This window comes from Phyllobates terribilis, unplaced genomic scaffold, assembly GCF_046119375.1.
Source record: "Phyllobates terribilis strain yellow unplaced genomic scaffold, ASM4611937v1 Scaffold_9__5_contigs__length_417890890, whole genome shotgun sequence".
NCBI classification, from domain to species: Eukaryota; Metazoa; Chordata; class Amphibia; order Anura; family Dendrobatidae; genus Phyllobates; species Phyllobates terribilis.
Genome location: NW_027362769.1, coordinates 149,760,201 through 149,779,349, shown reverse-complemented (window position 1 = coordinate 149,779,349; position 19,149 = coordinate 149,760,201). Strand labels below are relative to the sequence as shown.

Below are 19,149 nucleotides of genomic sequence, written 5' to 3'. Positions count from 1 at the left end.
AGAGAAAAAAATCAGAGGAACAATTAGATAATGATCTTCAAAATAGGCGCAACTTAGAAAAAGAATTTAGTGCAAAAAAATGGTAAAAAAATTAGGACCAGATGTAATAATGAATTGGGCCCTATGAGTTGTAGCACTTGACAAACTGAGCTCTGCTGCACCGGTCTAGGAAACTTCATGATGCCTTCCTTTGGTGTGCTACATTTGCAAAAATATGAATGTTGATCGTACATACATTATGTGTGACTAACGTTTGAACATAGGAAAAGGGTACAAAAGGAGATTAATAATTTTTAGAGAATCCTTAAAGGGGTATTCCCATTTCATGAAGTCATACAATATCGCTACTTTGTTATAAATGGGGGGGGGGTCCACCAAGAGGATTTTACCCTTACAGTGGCGCTCCTGACAACCCAGCTGTGCAGGGAACTATAGCCAGCCACATTCACTTGAATGTGAATGTGCTGCATTACCGATGTGCTGGCCAGAGGATTGCTTTGCAGGGATCAAATGTGTGGATTCAGCTGAAAAGGGCCCCTTCAGTCTTAGTCCCAGAGGACACACCCTTACCAATCACATCCTTATGGCAATTTCTAGATGGGATTAACTCTTTGATGACCATTTCCAAATGGGTTAGTGGCTACTTAATTTTCCTAGTGGTTTAGTGTTCCAAAACCTGGAAAAATGCATATTATTCGATTTCTCATGCAAAATCTAGGACTCTCCTTTTGTGAAGCTGATTCAGTAAAGGCACTCCATGCAGACATTAGGTAAAGAAAAGCAAGTTTATGCGATTATACCCATGCATGACATTATCTGATTTGAAAATCTGGCCACTTGTAACTTATGTACAAAAATTAGACCAAGAAAAGCTATGGTATGACATCACAGGCATGCATGACATCACTGGTCGATGTGACATCACGGTAGAATGATACTCAGAGATAGGACAAAGTAGTTTGGCACTGAAGGCAGAGATGATAAAATATGCCCCTTTCTCCAAGCCAATCCTCTGGACATGATAGCAGTTGTACAGGAAAAACTAGGCAGTGCATGAACTTGTGTTATGCACCGCGCCTGAGGAACCGCCCAAAGCAAAACATAGTGCATCACTTTAACATAGGTACATAAAGAAAATTACATGCACTACCCATTTAGGTCAGGTCTTATGAAAATGGGTGCTTACCCTTGCCCCGGTCCTGCTAATGTGATATGACTATATACATTAATGTATTCCCAATGTTAATGTCATTTGCATACATTGTGAATAAATTGAAAATGCAACCAGACATCAAATAATAGTAGGTTACATAATGCATGCAGTGGAGGCCTTAAAGGGAATGTGTCAGGGCAATTTTACGAATAAAATTTGAGTTATGGCTGTATAGATCCCAATGCATCAATAAAACTGATACCTGCCTTGTAGTAATCGGATGTGCCATCACTAAGAAATCAAGCATTAAAGTCAGACGAAAATTAACCAGGAAGCACATTGATGCACTCTGAGTACACGCCCCCAAAGGCACTTCCTGTCTAATTTGCATATATCTTCAAAGCTTGATTTCTCAGCACTGGCACATCAGATTATTACAAGACAGGTATAATTTTTATTGTTGTCCTAGGACCTATGCAGTCATACCACTAGTTTTCACAGTAAAATTCTTCTGACAGATTCTCTTAAAGAAAAGAAGAGGGCAAATTGGGAGAAATCAGTCATTCATCTTCTATATAACGTTGTGCATCATGTAACCAGAGGTTGCAGCAGTAGCCAGATGCCTAAGGGGAACCAAAGGCCCCTCTGCCACCTGAGAAAACAGTAATATTAGAATAGGAGATGATATTTTCGGGGGGCCCTGGTACAGATTTTCAGGATTCCGAAACTTTTGCTTTGCAAGTAACAGACATATTGTCAAATTTCAGTTACCTTCTATAATTACATGACTATATCTACCAATTCCATTAACCTATTCAGTGCTGGAGTGCTACTGACATGATAAAAAGGCAGTTAAGGCAAATAAATTAATTTTGTCTTAAACCATCCCGCTGAAGATTTCCTATAAATCTAATAATCTATTCTACAGAACCTGACATTATACAGCGCTGTTTTAATGTGTCCTTCAGCATACAGTACATAGATAACATTTCTGTACATTTTATGGGCTGTCAATGTGTTTTATAGCAAAGCACCATGTATCTCATTCTTGTGCAGCGGATCTCGGGTTATAATAGGAAGTTATACGGGTGACATTGCATGGAGTACTTAATCCGGTTCACATTATGGTCACTGCCGCCCACTGTGAATATGTTACCAATACTCCATCAGTTTATAAAAGAACAGGCAATTAATTATGTCAACCTTCACTTAAAGGGTTTGTCTGGTTTCCAAAAAAACGATTCACAAAGGCCAAGACCCTACTACAGAATTCTGAGAATACAGAGATTGCCTAGTTTAAGACCCTTATCTAATAGCCATAAGCGGAGAGTGGCCACATAGAGGGCCTCACATGCCGGAGGGCTAGTCATAACCAGTGACTATACGATCATCTAATTCATTTTAATAGGCCCATTGTTATGCTTCATTTCACCTGCGGGGGAGCTGCTGGGATATTTAACACTTGCTTTTAGGGTTTTCCCACCGAACATGAGTGGGTCTCAGTGGCACAGCAACACCCATCTATCAAATAAGAATTGTTTAAAGCCGATCATCCCTTTACCCCTCTATGTAAAACAAGTTAGAAAAATAATTAAATACCATAATTAACCCCAAAAATTAGGACTGTGTTGTATTTAAGAAGCTTTGGTTGTTGGCCTGTCCTCAAGCCCATTGTATGTGACATGTTTACATTAGTGGTTATACCTCCTAATTCCAAGAAAACCATAGATAGATCCATGCCTAATTTACTGTGTACGACCTTCTTATAGGGCCACTCTCAGAATGAAAATTAATATGGCTGGTTACCTAACCCCAAGAAAAAGATGCCAGAAGTGTCCAGTAGTTCCAAAGGTATAGAGTCTTATATGCCTCTGGTTTCTCCCTCTAGACTGTGTTATATTTTAGAAAGGAGTTCTACATAAAAATCTGATTAATAGTGCAAGTTGAGATAAAAAAAAAATCACATGATTTGGCTGTTGTTCCTACGTGTGAACTATAAACAATCTTTTAGGTGATGAAACAGTCCCAGGATACGTGATCAATGTAAAGTCACTGGTGGTTTGACCACTAGAACCTGCACTGATCACAAAAACAGAGGCCCCAAAGTTCTTTGAGTGAAAAGAGCAGCAGTGAGCATGTGCGACCTCTGCTACATTCACCGTCTACAGGGAGTGGTGGTCGCACATGCTCAATACCATTCCATTCACATAGGCAACTTTGAGAAGCCATGCTCATGATCTGTGTGGATCTTAGCAGCCGGACCTCCAGTGATCATACATGTAACCCTTTTAATCTATTATAATGTGGTTTGGCAGAGAAAAGATAAGAAGAGATAAGGAAGTACTTGACCTAAAAAAATTTTTTTATGTTTTCATGCTTCTTTAATCAGATTTTTGATAAACTGGAAAGTCCTGACCCAAAAATTCAACCTGATCTAATACGACTTGGGCCTCAGACTGCGTCTGAGTGTCCACCTTCTGTAGGTGTACACTCCCGAAAATAGTGCACGTCAGAGCGCATGTTCATCACCATTATAGTCTATGGCCCAGTCGGCGCATACATCTGAATCCCATTTTGTGGGGGGTTCTGATGTATTCCCCGACGGGACCCACGGACGCAATGTGAAAGCACCCTTACAGTATAGAGTTGTCTTTTTATTGGGTGTCAATCCTTTCCCAATCCTGGGCTTGCAATATCAACTTTTGTGCTCCATTGTAGGATCCATTAATAATATCAATGTAATGTTGAGGAAGGTTGGCATAGACAACCCCTTTGCATTTGTCCATTACTCATATAATAGAAGAAGATCATCTATTTGAGTCCCCCATTACTCAGAGCAGAAAACTACAAAGAGCAGGTCTGAAGGACCCATATTCATGCCCACAAGGTCATCTCCTCCAATAACTCAACACAGTTTGGGTCATTCGATACTGCTCCGACCGTATTTTCGCGTTTTCAGCTCCAAGGCATAATATATGTACAAAGAACTATTCCCATGCATGCAGCTAACAGCAGATATCTGCATTAATTTGGGCGACATTGCAATGGACACTACGTACAGAATCTAAGTTTTTCAACGACACTGAATTTAAGAATGTTGCCAAGTATACCAGTTGCTAGAACACCAAGAAAATACCTTGCATATATAACATTTCTCAATCGTTTTTTATGAGCACCCAAATGAAGTCCAATTTTATCCTACCGGTCAATCTGAGAAATATGTGTTGCCATAATGTCAACGTTCGCCAAGCACGGTTAGATTTCTCTGGTCGTTTTATATATTTTTGTTTATATGGGTGGTACACAATTGAGTGGGGGGGTCTATTAGCAAAAATAAATTAATAAACAGAAGGTCCTGTTTGAATGGTCAACGTCATCCCAAGGTATGATGTAGTCTAATAGTGCAGATCTATATAATAGATTTTCCTACAGTTCGGTTCAACACAAAATTTAAAGGCAGACCAAAAAATGGGGGAATGTTTTTTTTGTTAGGTTTTGATTATATGTATATATATATTGTAAATTAAAATGAAAAAAAAAAGGCAAATTAGCCAACAAGCTGATTCCTCTCTCTGGAGAAGAGGAGCCATACTTAGGTTGACTCCACCCATGAGGTTCAATAGGTGGGGTCAGTAATTGCCGATATGTGCTTTATACTGAGTATTGCAGAATTATTATTTTTGGACTGTCATTATGATTAGTTTATGAAGACCCATTGACATTATCAGCAATGCAGACGATTGCCCAGATTGACCTCTCGGAGATCAGTTACACCTTAAAGGGTCAAGTCATACATTGCGGGAAATTGATCAAAAAAGGGAAGTAGAGCGCTCACATTTCAGAAAAATAAAAGCAGGCTTCTATTTTTTGCTACAGTAATTTTGATAAATCTTAGTCGATATTAAGCTATAAACAGATTTTTGCCATTTGATGAACTAGAGTCACATGACTGAGCCAAACTATTTTTCTTCTGTCCCATCATTTATTTTTCTTTCAGCAGTAACGTGCACGCAACAAAAAGTTTGTAGCCCAAGCTTTATATCACATGTTCACCTTTTTACCCTGTGTTATTTTAAGATTGCAGCTGTGCCCCAATTTTTCTCATACAGATCTTCAAATACCCTGCACAGAAATCGAGCTACATTATTACAGCTTCCCGCATACAATTTTATTACTGTGTTCAATGCATAATAAGTATACGGTTGGCTCCTAAGCTCCCCCTAGGGGCGGCCATAATATTATCATTTACCTCTATGTCTGTGCAGGAGGTTCGAAGTTCAGTATCAGAAAAAATGATGCTCTGACTGCTATAAAGAAATATTAAAATATATATTTGGTACATAATAGTGCCAGGGCAAGATTAACATTTTAAATTTAACACTATCCTGATTTCTAACTTTTCTAATGCAGAAACATACCGCAATTAGCAAAATATGTCTATATATTTTTTTTTTAATTTTGCATTAAACTAGAAAAGAACATTTTTTTTTGCTGTAGGTAAAACTGTATGTTTTTGTCTTTGTTTTTTTTGTCCCAAGCTCATCAAAGTGAAATTTGATGTCATTATTGCCTAGTTTTCTCTATTATTTCAACTCCCCCAAAAAGAAACCCCCAAACATCTGAACATTTTTTCGTAAAAATTTAAAATTATTCAAATCAGATTTTTGGAAAGTTTTAAAATTCACTTTGAAGCTTTGTGTGGTTTTTTTTTTATTATTATTTGTTTTGTGTATCGCTATTATTAATAATAGGAAAATTGTTGAAGTCATGTTTTATGCTATATAGTAAAAAATAAATGTATAGAGATTTTATGTTGGTTTTTTTTTTGTTTTTTTTTTATTAAACTTTCTCTTTTTCTATACCCATCGCACCCGTAATCCTGTCCAGGTTATTTTAAAGTGAATGCAACATGCTCAAGTAGACTTTCCAGTCGATTTACCCAAATTCCAACAGGAATTGGCTTTATAAATTGGTTCCAACTGGAACTGTTCTTTTGGAAATTTCCCAGTTCAGGAAATTATTCCTATACATGCCTTGACAAGTACCCTAAAACAGAAGTGACCTACTAAAATCCTCAAAAGCCATGGGCCGGTTAAGCCACGAGAATCTCCTCACATGGTAACAGTTTTAGTTAAAGGATCCTATGCTATGAATAGGTTGCTCTATCATGGTGACCACCAATGAAAGGTCAACTGGAATCGTCACTCAAAACAAGGCAGTTGGTGAGATATCTTCTGGTCCCAACATAACGGTGGAGATGATGTTCATTCCATATACATTTTTGAAAAACCCACTAAGATTGTACTACCCTCTACATAGCTCAGTAGATTAAGTAGAAATATTTGAGCTTTCTGTGATTAACTTAACTTTCTGACTTGCTCATGGGAGGGGACTATCATAAAGACCATTATTCCAAAAGACCTGCTCTTGCCATCATTAGAAGCCGTAATATGTTTAGGGAAGAAAAATTATTATAGAAGACACTTTGGAGAACCCATTAAGAGAAGTATCCATGCTAGGACCACTTGTTATCCATGTAAGGAGATTGTGAGGACCCACCCCTGAACAAGTCACTGTGCAAGACCCGCCCATGCTTTACTAGGTTGTTTTATTTATCCTCATGCAAGGAGATCTCCAAAACTTCAACGGCCCAGGTTATCAAGAAGTAAAGTGGACAACCCCTGCCCTAGGCTACAAAATGGATGTGTGCAATAATCCTTGTAAACACATACTGCTCAAATGTAGATGTCAAAGCAAAAAGAAGGTCTATTGAGAGGGCACAATAAATTTCTACCTACACGGAAATACTTATGGATGTGGTTAAGCATTTTGCCTGTGATGTAGCATCAAGTGACACTCGTACAGCTGGCAAAATAAAGTGATTTGTATATTCTATCTACCTTATGTTGCTGTCAGAAACTTGACCTTTTTGTTGTCTGTCTGACCCGCAATGCATTACAAAACAATGCACTGGAAGTTTCCTGGACAGCAAAGCGGTTAGTGACCACAATTTTCAAGTTCAAAAAAACTCAAAGCCTGTGCCTGGAATCATGGCTATATCCTCCCGGAGAGCCGCGGTTCCGATGAGGTTTATAAGTGTCCTGGTAGGAATCGGAGTACTCTTCTTCCACAAGAGGATAATGGTCACGACTGTGTTGAGAACTGGAAGACAAGCGGTTTCGGCTTTTCCGAGCTCTTTCGTTGTGATAATTTTCATCTGAGGTCATTAAACTTCGTCTCTCGATGGGGGAATTTTCAGTCGAGTGGTTACTATGTCTCATGCGTTGGCCCTGCAAATAGCAATGAAATTTTTGATGGTGTTCTACTCCATGGTGCACCAATTTTGACCTATACAACTGGACCTGTTTTTTTTATTTTCTAGGAAAGCTACATGAACAAGAATTTAGCCACAAAACCATGAGAAAATACAGATTTTGTTACAGGATTTTTTGCAGATTTTTTTTACAAAGTATGAAATCTGCGTTGCATTCAACACAAAGATTTTAAAATCTGCTTTCATCATCTTCTGATTACTAGAGATGAGCGATTTGATTTACTTTGCCCTGGTCCGGGGTCCAGTCCTCCGTGGCAGACTGCTTCAATTCAGCTCCCAATATCCTGGGTGTCTGGTGGTCACTAAGCCCTGCAAATTCATGATGTGCATCATGCCGCAACTTATTGATATTGCGAGGTCTAGTGAGCCCTTGAGATGCCCAGTGTCATAAATGTAATTGTAAAATAGGACCAATCTCTCAGATCATCTCTTGAGAAGGGACGTGTCACCCTCATATTGAGCATAGAAGCATGGCTTCATCATAAATTGTAAATTAAATAAAAAGAGCTAACACTAACATTCCATCTGACACCTGTTTCTGTACAACCCCTGCTGTGAGCAGGTAATTGAAGTAGGTTATCTGATGGAGAGCAGACATGAAGTCAGGAGACAGAGGCTGGGAGGTGACACTTTTCTCGCATGGGTAAATAAGTTTTCTTTTTTCAAAGCAACATTTGGTCAAAGATGTCAGACGCTTTGGCACCGATACCAGATTTGAATGTTGGGGGTTTTGTAACAGGCGTAGGTCCTATAGTTATTGGAGACATATTTTCGGCATCATGGCTCCAGGACGAACGCAATGCATATACTTGCATTGTGGCCAGATGGATAACGGCCAGATGGAAATCATATATGCCATGTCTCATATCTATGGAAAGCTAAAATCATGATCAGAAATATGGCATTAATATCTCCCGCCTGCAACTTCCAAGAGTGCAAATTTCCTTAAGGCTGGGGATTTCATAATTTTTGGTACCTGAGTCGCATCTCATTTACCCGCCCCCATCTGAGGTCAGATGGATAACGTTACATATGCCATGTCTCATATCTATAGAAAACTAAAATCATGATCAGAAATATGGCACTAATATCTCCTGCCTGGAACTTCCACTGGTGCAAATATCCTTAAGGTTGGGATTTGATCATTTTTGGTACCTGAGTCAAGTATCATTTACCCGTCCCCATCTGAGGTCACCAAGGGACGTAACTTTTAGTAGCTGGTAAAAGCAGATTCTGAATTATTGCCATTATTCAGTACTGGGAGATATACAGTGCCTACAAGTAGTATTCAACCCCCTGCAGATTTAGCTGGTTTGATAAGATGCAAATAAGTTAGAGCCTTCAAACTGCAAACGAGAGTAGGTTTTATGAACAGAAGCATAAATCTTACAAACCAAAAAGTTATGTTGCTCAGTTGAATTTTATTAAATTTTAAACATAAAAGTGTGGGTCAATTATTATACAACCCCTATGTTTAATATTTTGTGGAATAACCCTTGTTTGCAATTACAGCTAATAATCGTCTTTTATAAGACCTGATCAGGCCGGCACAGGTCTGTGGAGTTATCTTGGCCCACTCCTCCATGCAGATCTTCTCCAAGTTATGTAGGTTCTTTGGGTGTCTCATGTGGACTTTATTCTTGAGCTCCTTCCACAAGTTTTCAATTGGGTTAAGGTCAGGAGACTGACTAGGCCACTCCAACACCTTGACTTTTTCCCTCTTGAACCAGGCCTTGGTTTTCTTGGCTGTGTGCTTTGGGTCGTTGTCTTGTTGGAAGATGAAATTACGACCCATCTTAAGATCCTTGATGGAGGAGCGGAGGTTCTTGGCCAAAATCTCCAGGTAGGCCGTGCTATCCATCTTCCCATGGATGCGGACCAGATGGCCAGGCCCCTTGGCTGAGAAACAGCCCCACAGCATGATGCTGCCACCACCATGCTTGACTGTAGGGATGGTATTCTTGGGGTCGTATGCAGTGCCATCCAGTCTCCAAACGTCACGTGTGTGGTTGGCACCAAAGATCTCGATCTTGGTCTCATCAGACCATAGAACCTTGAACCAGTCTGTCTCAGAGTCCTCCAAGTGATCATGAGCAAACTGTAGATGAGCCTTGACATGACGCTTTGAAAGTAAAGGTACCTTACGGGCTCGTCTGGAACGGAGACCATTGCGGTGGAGTACGTTACTTATGGTATTGACTGAAACCAATGTCCCCACTGCCATGAGATCTTCCCGGAACTCCTTCCTTGTTGTCCTTGGGTTAGCCTTGACTCTTCGGACAAGCCTGGCCTCGGCACGGGAGGACACTTTCAAAGGCTGTCCAGGCCGTGGAAGGCTAACAGTAGTTCCATAAGCCTTCCACTTACGGATGATGCTCCCAACAGTGGAGACAGGTAGGCCCAACTCCTTGGAAAGGGTTTTGTACCCCTTGCCAGCCTTGTGACCCTCCACGATCTTGTCTCTGATGGCCTTGGAATGCTCCTTTGTCTTTCCCATGTTGACCATGTCTGAGTGCTGTTCACAAGTTTGGGGAGGGTCTTAAATAGTCAGAAAAGGCTGGCAAAAGAGATCTTTAATCCACACATGTGAAGCTCATTATTCTTGGTGTCTGAACTACTTCTTAATACTTTAGGGGGACCAAACAGAATTCTTGTGGTTTGAGGGGTTGAATAATAAATGACACTCTGAATTAACTTTTAACGTTTTTAAAAAAAAAAAAAAAAAAAAAAACAGAAACAAAATTTGCTGCAGTGCATTTCCCACTTCCAGGCTGATCTACAGTACAAATGTCACAATGCCAAGTTAATTCCGCATGTGTCAACCAGCTAAATCTGCAGGGGGTTGAATACTACTTGTAGGCACTGTAGCTTGATGTAAACCTGTGCCCTTTTCCAAAAGTAGAGCTCCCCTTTGCAAAGATCTGCACCATTCCTGTGACCACAGGTCTAGTCATTTTATTCTGTTTATCCATTTTATTTTATGTGATTGTATATACTGTATTGTCTTGTCCCTTTAGTAATATATTTTGTATATTTTTTATAAAGACTGCCTAATTTTTTGGATTAAATATATAAAATTTAATAGCTTCCTCTTGCTCTATAAACCGCACTCCTGAAGCCCCTTGTGGCCCCACGTTACCAGTAATGGGTGTCCTATCAGCCTGTATAAAAGACGGGTGCTGGCAGCTAATTTTTTCTGTGGTTATTACAGAGCTTGGCGGTAACCATACTGAAGTATATACAGTACATACCCAAGTGTTGAACCGGATGTGTATATACTATACGCTCACTGGGAAGCGCACAATAACCGGCCTAATAGCGAAAGCAGCCGTTGCCTCGTCCATCAGTCGTCAGTCATTTGTGTGATTGTCCTGACGATTGGGGGCAGGAGAGTGCTGCTCCTGACACCCAGGATACCGGGCCAAGGATGCCGGCTGCAGAAGTGAAGATCAGTTGCCTCGAAGAACCAGACTGAATGCCGACTGGGGCAACGTGAATCGAAATTGCTCATCTGTAATGATTACTATATGATTGTTGTGGATCTGACCGCTGCATCCCATCAAACCTGAGATGGTAGTGATTTTTCTGCTCCACGTCCATCTGCACAGTAGCGCCATGGGCTGCGCCGGGAACTGCAACCAGCCCTTCTCTATGACAGAGGAGGCTTGCTTAGTTATTAAAAAATGAGCCGCCAGCCTCCTTCACACACAGTCCTGATTATTTGCCAGCACAGGGCTAGACGTGGCGCTTCTCACCAGGACTAAGAATGATAGCAAAAAGTTGGGACACTTTTGGAAATAAAAAAGTATATCGGTAAGTTCCTTATAATCAAATTATGAAAACATCTAACAGTATTTTTTTGGTAGCAAACAACCCCTTTAATTTTGTACAATGTTTGGATTGATGATTCAAGATATTAAAGAGGTTTTTCCTGTATTAAGGGGATATGCCATCACTTGTTGATCAGTGGGGGGTACTCAGAAGGAAGAGTTTCTGTATAGTGGATGACTGGGAGCACCTTCTGCACATTTGATTTGACTGGGATTGCTGGATTACCAGAGGTCAGACCTGTGATCCTAGCAATATGGAATAATGTTATATGATCACAATACCCCTTAAATGAGGAGTCTGGTCACAATTAAAGAGAAACTGTCGACAGAATTTTACTAAGTAAAGTACAGATAGGGTCATATTGGTGCTGTCATACTGATTAAAATGATACATCAGGTGAAGAAATCGGTTTTGTAGATTTTCTTTAATCTGTGTTTAAAGTTTCCTTGTATTCATATCTTCGCTCATCGGGGCACGCCTGTGGGCGGGTTTGTGGGTAGGGTCTTCAGCTTTGTTCCATGCCCTTCGCTGTGTCTGGGTGTTTTTTCTCTTTTATTTAAAATTTCACGCCGACACCGTCCTAGCCGCAGGCGGTGCTTGTGCAGATTGAGCTCTTAGAAGTCTTCTACTGAAGCCCATCATTAGTCCTAGCCACCGGCGGCGCTTGGTCAGATTGATCTAATGGTGGGCCTCAGTAAAAATGCACGCATGCGCAGCCGCCTGAAGACTTACAAGAACTCAATCAGCGCAAGTGCCGCCGGCGGGTAGAACGAATGGTGGGCTTCAGTAAAATGGTGCCATGGCACTGAGCAATCTATGCATATGCCCGCGGCTAGGACGATGCCAGCGCAAAATTTTAAATAAAGGAGAAGAAAAGACACCCAAACGCAGCGGAGGGGACGGAGCAAAGCTGTAGACCCTACCCACAGTCCCGCCCCGATGCGCGAAGATATGAATACAAGGAAACTTCAAACAAGGATTAAAGAAATTCTCAAAACCAATTTCTTCACCTGATGTATCATTTTAATCAGTATGACAGCGCCAATATGGACCTATCTGTATTTTAGTTAGTAAAATGCTGCTGACAGGTTCCCTTTAAGGGATCAGTTATCCACCCTGGATCCAGTTATTTGGTTCTGTCTCTAAATAATCACTTAAAGCGAATGTTGTCATCCCACGACCGATACCTGTAATCCAGAGATAGCTGTTGGATACGATGTAAGAGCCGTGGATCCTAGGTTTCTTCCCAGAAGAGGAGTCATGGGTGTGCTACTAGTGGTATGTGTAGATCGCCAGTAAGCTTCCAGATAATCCGCCAAGTGCTCACAGGCATCTTCTAGTTGATTCTCATCCAAAATTACATCAAACATTTCCTGTTCGGCAAAATTAAGAGCAAATGTAGATCTTATAAAATAATCGTCTTATTTTTATTTTTCCAGAAATAAATTACACATGAAAATAATAAACTTTGTTATATATCTTATCAGAGAAATCTTCTTTCTCCTCTTGGACTGACCTTTCATTCTCAAAATTCTCAATTCACGGGTAAAATATGTAATTTTCCCATTAGTGAGGAAGGAGATGACAGTTGGTGCTTTTAAAATTCTATGGAGAAGGGGAGGAGCTAGAGGCAGACACAGACATTTCGCTGCAAGTTCTCCTAAAATGATAGTTACAATTTAAGGTACCAATTGGCAAAAAAATGTTCTCTGTATGGCCACTGCCCCACTATCAGTATTAGGTCAGTATTTTTTCTCAGGAGTGGGAGCCAAAACCAGGTGAGCAACAATCAGAGAAAAGGTATAATAGAAACAAGTCACCAATTCTGCATTTATCACCCACTCCTGGTTTTGGCTCCCACTCCTGAGAAACAATACTGACCAAATACTGACCGAATACTGATGGTGGGGCCGTGGCCTTATAGTGAGGATAGGGGCTATTTCCGTTAAGCTGATTTTTTACATTATTTCTGTACAGCAAAGGAGCCAGCAAGTTTAATTAGTGATCTCCTTAAAGGGACACTCCGGGCAAAAACTGTGTAATAACTAGTATAGAGCCTGAGGGGCCAAGCTGGCAACATGGACTCTCTTTGGGCCATGCATTTGGCATAACACAGAATATCAGTTCTTTCCTAAGGAACTCATTGTCTGTCCTGACATTCCTGTTTTTAGTAAATAATTGTATTTCCCATAATATACAGTATAAACCTGCTTTTATAACTCTACATTGTTCTATTCCTCTGTTATTTCTTTGAATAATTTGACATCTGGGTGTTTTCAGTTGGGGGTGAGTCCCTGCTCTGTCTGACACTGTTCAATCATTTCTGCCACTTTCAGACTGTAGGGAAGCGCCCCTTTGATCAGTTGTCCATTCATTCATTCATTCATTCATTCATTTCTAGAAGGAATTATAGGAATGGCACTACTGGATTAAGATATGTGGCGTAAGGAATGACGACGCTTGTTAGAGCTGGACGAAAACACCAAAAGTCGACAAATTTTTGCACAGCCTCGAGTTGCGCCAAAATTTTGAATATTTTCAAAGCTTTTTTTTTACACCAAAATTCAGGCATAAAAGCTTTGATGAATTGGGCCGAATGCCCTTCCTGATCATTGACAGAAATATGCAGTGGCACAGTTTTCTGTGTGTTGTATGTTGTGTGTATGTATGCTGCAATGATATTTGTGTGTATGTAGCAGCTCTGTGTGTGTATGAAGCAGTGGTGTGTGTGTGTGTTTATGTAGCAGAGCTATGTGTGTATGTATGTAGCAATTATACACATCGCATACAAGATTTCTCCCGTGCATCCCTCCTGCTCTGGAACTCTCTACCCCCAACATATCACACTCTCACCTACCGTGGAAACCTTCAAAAGGAACCTGAAGACCCACCTCTTCCGACAAGCCTACAACCTGCAGTAATCTTCATTTCACCATACCGCCGCACAACCTGCTCTACCCTAATCTACTGTGTCCTCACCAATCCCTTGTAGACTGTGAGCCCTCGAGGGCATGGTCCTCTCTCCTCTGTACCAGTCGCTGACCCCTTTTTCACATGTAAATCGCCATGGAATAAATGGTGCTATAATAATAAATAATAATATGTGTGTATATAGCAGTGCTATGTGTGTTTATGTAACAGAGCTGTGTGTGTATGTAGCAGTTCTATATGTGTATAAAACGGGGTGTGTGTATGTAGCAGAGTTGAGTGTATATGTATGCAGCAGTGATATGTGCGTGTATAAAGCAGTGCTGTCTGTGTTTATTTAGCAGGGCTGTGTATATGTATCAGAGCTGTGTGTGTATGTAGCAGAGCTGTGTGTGTATGTAGCAGAGCTGTGTGTGTATGTAGGATTGTACAATGTGAAATAGACATTTTGCATTAATAGACAATGCAAATTGAAGTAACATGTAATTACATATACTCACTGGTGGACATTGGGCAAGTTTGTCGGCAGCTACTAATTGTACATTTAAGTGTTTGCTTTGGGATTTTCCTCTGGATTTGATGAGTCGCTGTAATACCTGGAATAAAAGCATCAAATATTTTTTTCAATATAAAAGGGGTTAGATAAGAATCAAGTCCTGCACATTCCTACTACCTTATTATGTGATTATTTTCTGTCTTACTTCATATACTGCTTCCGCTGGTCTTTCCTCGCTCAGTGATTGAATTGAACAAAACTTCAGCTCACTACATGTGACTCCCATATTAGACTGGGAAACTTCATGTCCCAGCAGCCCTCTATTTCTCCCCTCTGGCTCCTTTTCCATTGGATTCATTCTGGGCTATAGCTGTCATACAATGGAGTAACAGAAGGAGCTCTCCCATTATTAAACTCCTTAGATGCAATGGTCGCTATTGAGCTATCAAAGTCAAAACCTAGATGTACAGTACAGTCACATTGTGGTGCTGAAAGTGGTTAAAACAAAATACAGTAAGAGTCTTAGCTCCCCCTAGTGGCGACTGCTGCTGTTTAGTTGAATTCCAACAAACCACTCCTGTAACCTCGTTTTTTGGGGGTTAATTCTCCACCAGCTCACTGAATATATAAAAAAAAAAAGTATCCAAGGCACCTTCAAGGCAATACGGAAAAAAGGAACTCCGACCCATACAAAGTGGTATTAAAGGGACTGTCTTGAGAAAATGACCTACCGTTTAAATCAGTGGACACTGATTGACTGCAGAGGTCACATTTCACTGACTGCAGAGGTCACATTTCACTGACTGCAGAGGTCACATTTCACTTAATTGAGAGGAAACAGTCTCACAGGAAGAGGAAGCATCGAGACAGGTGGGGGTAACAAGGAGCAGCAGGGATGTGATAGGAGAGTATGTGGCTTTTTTTTTAAGATCCCCATGGGCCCTTTAATATACTTACCGGTGATTTTTAAGAAATGCATTTTTAGGGGAAACAGGAAGGGAGCATTATACAGTGTCAGGACGAGCGCAGTCCACGATATAACACATGAAAGTGTGACACACGTGACAAATACTGTTACCTTTGGAGAAGACACTTTGACGTGAACGATAATCGGCGCTAATGACGTCTTGATTAGTTGTGCTGGATGATTAATGGTATCTGCATCTAGAATCACAAGCTGTAGAGAGCGTGCCAGCTCGAAGATTCGCTCTATTTCACTCTGTACTTCAGCTGGGAAAAAGAGTGGAAACAATTATCCTTATGCAAATATAATCCAGGCCATTGTGTTAAAGGGGTATTCCCATCTCCAAGATCCTGTCCCAGTATGTATTAGGTGTAATAATAATAATATTAGCAATTACCTCCAACTAGAAATGTAGTATAGTTTTTCTGATTCGCTATGTGTCTTTCCTCATGTCCAGGCATTGCAGGACCTTAGGTATCCATGGTTACGACCACTGATATAGTGACAGTTAGCTAGTTGCAAGTGGCCGTAACCATGGAAACCTAAGGTCCTTCAATGCCTGCACGAGGAAAGAGACCTAGCGAATCAGAAAAACTATACTACATTTCTAATTGGAGATATTTGCTAATATTATTATTATTACACCTACTACATATTGGGATAGGATCTTGGAGATGACAAATACTGACAAGCAGAGAAACATTGACAAAACATTGGTGCAAACAATGCAAACTGTCTATTCAGAGAGGAAAAAGATTTAAACTCTAGCGCCACCTATTGGAAGCAGCGATCCTAAAAGTCAATAACGGTCTGTGTAATATGACATAGGATAAAAGCCAAACCAGAATCTCCATTTGCAGACACGTGTTTGGGGGTGCTGCCCCTCGTCAGTACAAAGTATGAGATCTGATTTGGCTAGGTGAAATCCACAGCACCCTCTGCTGGCAACAAGATATATTTCACCACACAATGCAAATCCACAGCACCCCCTGCTGGCAACAGGAGATATTTTTCATACACAGGAAATCTGAAGCATCCCCTGCTGGCAACGTGTGATATTTCACCCTACAATGCAAATCCACAGTACCCCCCTGCTGGCAACTTGTGATATTTCACCCTACAATGCAAATCCACAGCACCCCCTGCTGGCAACAGTAGATATTTCACCCTACAATGCAAATCCACAGCACCCCCTGCTGGCAACAGGAGATATTTCACCCTGCAATGCAAATCCACAGCACCCCCTGCTGGCAACTTGTGATATTTCACCCTACAATGTCAATCCACAGCACCCCCTGCTGGCAACTTGTGATATTTCACCCTACAATGCAAATCCACAGCACCCCCTGCTGGCAACAGGAGATATTTTCCAGACAGCAAATCTGAAGCATCCCCTGCTGGCAACAGGAGATATTTCACTGAACAATGCAAATCCACCACACCCTGTGCTGGAAAGAAAATAGATTTCAGTCTGTACTGAAATTGGGAAACATGGCACTCGAAGGCTTAGTTGTTACTTACTATACATCTTTTGCTGTATCACATTATTTTATATATCTGCTTGTGTTTTTTAAGCCCATATTTTAGAGAACAACATAATCAGAAACCGACATTTGTACCCTTTTGACGATAAACTGACCTACGTCAGTACGCCAGTACATATAACTAGTCCTATGTAACTAATACCCTAAAATATGTTGTAATAGGGCACTATGACCGCACAACCTTGGAATCCTTTCTAAACTATTGGATTTCAAGGGGTTCCCTTTGTATCAAAAGCCCACTCCCTTTTTTACTGTATCAATTAATACTGAGCCCAATTTTAAAAGGCGGAGATGCTGAGAGTCACACATGAGTAATTGCATGGGTACAATTCATATTTGGCAAAGTTTGGAGAAGTACAACATTTCTGCAAAGTCTCCCCCTTTTACAGACAAACTGATGAGTGTACACACCCCTCTTGGGATGGAAATTACTACTACCAAATTACCCAAAGGGTAAATAGACCCAAATAAAGGGATGTATTAAAAATAAACTTTTATTATATTCGCTTCAAAAGTGATCAAGATTTAAAATTACTGTAGTAAACCTGTATTTTACTCTTTCAAAAATACAGCATCATTCAAATAGGTATCTTTTGTAAAGTGCACAGGTATCACTAAAACTAATAAGATCAACAAATAGCCACCCCAACACGTTTCGCCTATACAGGCTTCCTCAGGGGGCTGGGGCTATAAATCCCCCTGAAGAAGCCACAGACCACACCTTTTCCACTCCCTTCGGTTTCCTGCCACCTGAATGCAAGAAATCCCTCTGAAAATGGAACTTCTGCTTTCTAGGAGGTTTTGCCAGGTTTTTGCTGAGCCTTGGAAATTTGCCAACTCTTCTTGGAATCCAGGAGGTCTCCCCATTTTTTCGCCAGAAGAGTTGATAAATATGGAGCAAGAAGCGGTTGCTGGCCTTTCAATGATGGGATACCCCTAGTACAGGCTATCATTACATGATCCATCAGAAAAACATAGAAGCCACAGTGATCATTAAAGAGCCAGTAGGCCATCATTGAGATACAGCCGTATGTGAGCGCCATTACTCAACCTTTCCGCTAGCTCAGTCCCAACCAGTCACTTACTAATAAATGCCTTCAATATATTTTTCACAAGACCCATAAATAACTCAGAGCACAAGACCCAGCTAACATGGATCTCTAAATATATACCTGCTATCTGTATGCATGTGATTTGCGCAGCATCGAATTATCACGTTTAAGAAATCTGCTGTTCACAACTAATTATCGCTTCCCTTGGTGATGACTGGATACAGGTACACTGCTTACTACGTGGCTTAAAATATGGCGAGAATGTTCGCAAGTTATCAGTGCGGACGGATAATCAGCGAATGTGATTAATGAACCATTAAATGGATATAAATATACAGGACACATATTTTTCTTACATAGCGTCGTTCAGAAAAAGATTGGGAAATGGATCTTATTCATCGTTTATCAAGATCAAGAAGGGTTCAGGTAAGTAGAATACAAAGAAGCAAAGCAACAATGCTCAACATGAAGTAGATACAAAAGGATCTAAATGGGAATTCCCAGATTCTAAAGTTACCTCCTACCCAAAACTTAATGATATTCAGGGGTGTGACTGGTGGGAAACCTCAAGAACAGAGAAAAACGGCCTCTGCAGAGCCCCATCTGGACGGAGGAGAGGTGCATATCCTATAAACTCCGCTCCACTGACTGTCAATGGGACTGCTGGGGAAAGCCGATCACAGCGCTCCGCTGTTTGGCAGTCCAAGAGACAATGAATGGATCGGAGGTTGAGCATGTGCACCTCTCCTCCATTAAGTTGCATGACCAGAGACCGGTATGTGTCACTACTACATCCCAGCACAATACAAGCAAATGGGGTCACCGCCACCAAGTTGCAAAAAATCTA

The 19,149-nt window shown here is 40.7% G+C and overlaps 1 protein-coding gene across 3 annotated transcripts in view; it reads right to left on the bottom strand.

Moving 5' to 3' along the window:
• Positions 1–5,970: 5,970 nt before the first annotated feature.
• Positions 5,971–19,149, bottom strand: part of CACNB4 (calcium voltage-gated channel auxiliary subunit beta 4) — a 124,366-nt gene continuing 111,187 nt past the window's right edge. For all 3 annotated transcript variants that reach the window (XM_073647178.1, XM_073647179.1, XM_073647180.1), the window contains 4 exons: positions 15,821–15,972; positions 14,747–14,842; positions 12,506–12,691; positions 5,971–7,443 (listed from right to left, as the gene is read on the bottom strand). In XM_073647178.1, the coding sequence (XP_073503279.1) occupies positions 7,183–7,443; positions 12,506–12,691; positions 14,747–14,842; positions 15,821–15,972 (695 nt within the window). In that variant the 3' untranslated portion in view covers positions 5,971–7,182. The remainder of the gene's footprint in view (positions 7,444–12,505; positions 12,692–14,746; positions 14,843–15,820; positions 15,973–19,149) is intronic.